Source organism: Papaver somniferum, chromosome 5, assembly GCF_003573695.1.
Source record: "Papaver somniferum cultivar HN1 chromosome 5, ASM357369v1, whole genome shotgun sequence".
NCBI classification, from domain to species: Eukaryota; Viridiplantae; Streptophyta; class Magnoliopsida; order Ranunculales; family Papaveraceae; genus Papaver; species Papaver somniferum.
In genome coordinates, this window is record NC_039362.1 from 75104035 (window position 1) to 75108850 (window position 4816).

At 37.5% G+C, this 4816-nt stretch overlaps 1 protein-coding gene across 1 annotated transcript; it reads right to left on the reverse strand.

The window, feature by feature from the left end:
* Nucleotides 1–593: 593 nt before the first annotated feature.
* On the reverse strand, nt 594–2750 carry LOC113281944 (60S ribosomal protein L23). The gene is made up of 4 exons (XM_026530860.1): nt 2591–2750; nt 2197–2481; nt 1125–1166; nt 594–932 (listed from the first exon to the last, which is right to left on the reverse strand). The coding sequence occupies exons 1-4, from the start codon at nt 2598–2600 to the stop codon at nt 850–852; spliced, it is 420 nt and encodes a 139-aa protein (XP_026386645.1). The 5' UTR covers nt 2601–2750; the 3' UTR covers nt 594–849.
* Nucleotides 2751–4816: the final 2066 nt, after the last annotated feature.

A 4816-nucleotide genomic window follows, 5' to 3' on the forward strand; every position in this document is an offset into this window, starting at 1 on the left:
GTAATTTTGATTTTTGAGTAACTGCAGTTTATCACATAGGGTTTGGTACAAGTATAGGATCATGAGGTATGCTACCGTGACCGATATTTACTGATAATGGACCGATTTTAGGCCGCATTTTACTGACATGCCGTTGTATTACCTGTATGGGCTGATTTGCCACATGAATGAGTGTCAAGTCACGAACTGTCAAAATATTAGCATGCTTGGAGGGATCAAATTCAGGTCTAAAGAGAGGTACAGTTTTTAGGTTTCCAGGGGTCTGCCAAATTCACCCACGGACCTAACACAACATCAGCTAGAGCCTTCCTCACCTCCATAATGGATTACCATGTGCTAGAAGCATCAAAGGTCTCGAGACAGTGAGCAACCAACAACCCCTTGCTTGAAATGGAGCAAGGAAATGCACACAGCCCAAATGCTACTTTTTTAAGGGAACAAGGGAACCAAGTTCAGATAAGTGCCAATGACACACTAAAATAATTTGAAAGCCTGCACAGGCTGCACTTTTGTAAATCTAAAATGTGAATGCGGGCATGGTTGCTGCCCAAATGAGAGCTTCAATTGAGGAGGAAACCTGGTGGTACAACTCTGTTTAGAACCTTTAACTCTAATAAGCATATATATGTAGCCAGTTTTATCAATGGAGGTAAAAGAAAATTCTTCAAAAGCCATTACTGAAGTAACTGAGCATTGTGATTCACGAATAAACAGCAAAACATAACTCATATCCTCTGAATAACTAACCTATTATAAAACTGTTCTGTTATCCCCAAAAGAAGAAGATAAAAAAGATCTATCCCCAAAAGTTTTATGCCAAGACTTCTCAAATCTCAACTATTAGTAATCTTAAACAATTGCATTGGCAGCACTAGCAATCCTTGGCCATAGATCAGCACATTCTTTTCCAATTGGTCCGGTAATTGCAGATCCTACAAATATGACAAGGGCAAAAGGAATTAACATAAAAATCATAGTCATATAAGAATCAAAAAGAGCGTAAAGTGTTATAGTGGTGGACATTAGTCAAAAAGCCAAAATATTTTGTAACAGTTGCAACATTTACAGGTTCCAGCATGCAGAAGAAACATCAATATGCAACTATTTGCAAGAACAAGTAGTACCTTTCATTTCTCCCTTGGGATTCACAATAACTCCGGCATTATCTGCATTTGAAAGGTTCATCAGACGTAAGAAGATAGCACAACAATTTTGAAGTACATGGAAACAACATAAAGTACATTTCAATAAAACTGGATTCCCCAAATGAGGTAGCATATTCAGCTGAATCAAAACTCTCATACATCAACTTGTGCAACCATTGGTATTACTAGTGCAAGTTAAATACATCAACTTGTGCAACCATTGGTATTGCTAGTGCAAGTTAAAACACAATTCACGAGTGATAACCATACAACAACACAAGTAGGTGAACAATCGGTGAACATCCTAGATTAAAATAGGTACAAAAATAAGTTAGCAACCAGTGAACATCCTAGATTCAATTATGTCAGAACCCTCATATCAACTTGTGCAACCATTATTCAACATAAACTGAAATCCCGCCACAAACTAACAAATTACAGACACATTATGGTTCCTTGGACAAGTCACCCATTATGTCAGAACCCTCATATCAACTTGTGCAACCATTATTCAACATAAACTGAAATCCCGCCACAAACTAACAAATTACAGACACATTATGGTTCCTTGGACAAGTCACCCGCAGTTTCTATGTGATACCAATAACGCTCCCAGAAGAAGCACATCCTAAATTAACTCAGTGTACCTAGCAAACTCATTTAGCAAGGGCATAAAACTGAATACAAAAATAAGTTAGCAACCAGTGAACATCCTAGATTCAATTATGTCAGAACTCAACATAAATTAAATCCACAAACTTAAAAATTACAAACACACTGTAATTCCTTGTACCAGTCAAGCGCAGCTGCTATGTTCCCAAAAGAAAGTGTATCCAATGGCAACCTCAATGACATAAAATTAAGAATTTCTTCATCAAAAATAGGTAAAGCAACAAAGTTATGATCATTCAGATCTATTAAACTACACAATCTTCATTCATATTTTTTGGCTAGTCCAATAACAAAACAAAACATCACAAAACTAGCCTAAAATACCCCCAAAACATGAAACCCTAAAAAAATATAGAGAAGTGAGATCTGATAATCATACCTTCAAAGTACATGAAAACACCATCCTTACGGCGCCAAGCTTTACGTTGTCTAACAATCACAGCAGGCATAACCTTCTTCCTAAGATCAGGTTTACCTTTCTTAACAGTAGCCATAACCATATCACCAACACAAGCTGATGGCAACCTATTAAGACGACCCTTAATACCCTTAACAGAAATGATGTAAAGATTCTTAGCTCCAGTGTTATCAGCACAATTCACTGTTGCAGCTACTGGAAGACCTAATGACATCCTGAACTTACTTCCTGCCGTTCCTCCCCTACCTGAAAAAACCAAACCAAATCAAAGACAACAAAAATTAATCAATTGAAACGGTGATATACATCTTGATTTGCAGAAACCCTGAGAAAATGATGTCGAGAGGTGACTTACGCTTGGCCATTTCGAGAGTAGAAGCGAGACGGCTGTGTTGCCCTGTAGGTCTGTGTTTTGAGAAAGAACACTAAAAATTTAGGGTTTTTGCGGTTTAAATACGGAGAATATCTTACGGGGACGTGTAGGGCAGGGGCCGCAGGGCACACTATGTTAGGGAGACTCCTAGGCCCCAACTCTCGAGTCCAAATCCTACATCTATATTATAAGGAAGAAGGAGACTCCTAGGCCCTAACTCTCGAGTCTAAATCCTACATCTATATTATAAGGAAGAAGGCTGTCTGTCTATGGGTCAATTAGGATCATTGATTTCGGTCATCCTACCACAGGTATCGGTTAATGAGGGTTTGACTTTGAGTCAAAGGTGGTCGTTGATTTTAGGAATCTGATGATATGGATTATGCGTGGCCCGGACCAAGATAACAAAGAGGACGTGTCCGGGAAATCGCTAACCTCTGCCATGACTCGAGGTTATGTTGATTTTATGCATCTTATTATTTTGGATGGTAGAGGTTATGTAGTTATGTCGTGGCCTGACAAAAATTAACCTAATCTAACTACTTAACCTAAATACCGTTTAGGGGTCACGGATTTTTAAATTGTTGGCCACCGTAGCCGTCCTCATGATCATTGTCGGAATGTTATAAGCCACAGACTTCTTTCCTGCTCCTTTTCTTCTTCTTTTTTTTTTATGAGAACATTGAGAAGAGAAATTTTATTAGAAAACAGGAAAAAAGAACTCAAGCAATCTACCAATGGTAGACTAAAAAAAGAACTCAAATAAATTTCATTTTTTGATCATACGCGGAGGAGGGATTTACAGTCTAAAAAGAACGAGAAAAATTTAGAATTACTACTTTTTTTTGAAGATTTGGTATAAAATCCGCTGACAGTAAACAACCGCAGTACTTCGGGCATTAAAACTAAGGTCCATGGTGATTAGTTCGTTACAAGAACATGTCCACATTTTAAAAGCAGTACCCGGTTCCTGCTTATCGTGGAAAAAAGATAGAGACATTGTACCTTAAAACCATATTTCTACGGGCCGCTTTGATTACATGGATCAGCCAGCATATTAAACGTATGGGTGTTTGCTGGTCTGTAGCAATTGCAAGGCGTTCGTCATTCCATGTAAGCAAATGCTATGAATAGGAAGCATTTTTATCCGTCGGAGCCAATTGACGCTCAAAGCTATGTTGTATATTAAGATTTGTATTCTTACTTACAAGATTATATTATTAATAAAGTATCCATCAATTCAGAAGCTATCATTAATTTTCATAATCCAAATCCTAAGTATCATATTTTCCTTTTCTTCTATTGAAGATCGGGTTTCATCGAAAGGGGGCGATGGAGCTCGAGCAAGTCAGATAAAATCTCCTCCTGAAGCACTGACCGAGCAATAGATGGGATCTTGGATTCTGGGGCCAAAAAAACGGGGTGTGTGTAAGAATAAATTAAAAAGAACTGAAGAGCTTAAATGCTAAAAACAAAAACAATATTAATTGGGATTGTCCAACAGTAAGACGTTTGTAAAAAGAGTGAAGTTGATCGATCTTCCAAACCTGCCACTAAAAGAGGGAAAATGATTTGTGCACAACCAGAATTCACCATTTAGCTACTGTAGTATTTAAAAAGGCTGAGCCCCGGCCGTAGTCCGGGATGATACCTAGTCATTCATGACACGTCGGGTTAATGACCATAATTGCTTGAATGATTAATTATTGTTTTTCTGGATGCAAATTTTTTTTATTAGAAGAGTTAAGAAGTTACATAGTTCTCCTGATCAACCCACTCTTTTATATCCTGTGGGAAATTAGATTGAAAAGCAAATTGTGACTTAGAAATTCTAGCTTTTTTAGCTAGTTTATCCGCAACACTATTAGCTTCTCTTTTAACTGAGACACACTTCCATTACTCTAATCTACCTAGCAAAAATTTAATTTTTAAGATTAATTGCTGGTTCATCCAGTGAACATAAGAAATTTGCTCATTGATTGACTTTATTTCAACCTCATTATCACTCTCAAAGACGACTTTACTAAAATTCTTGATGCCTACTTGAATGATTAATTCCCACTGCCATTTTGTTGGGAGGTGTATCTATCCAGTGCTCGGGGATGTTTTGTTTTTATATGGATTTTGGCACTCCTCTAAGCACTTTCCGTAATCCGGTAATTACGTTGAAGAATGTTCGATAAACTTATAATGTAACTAGAGTGGTTA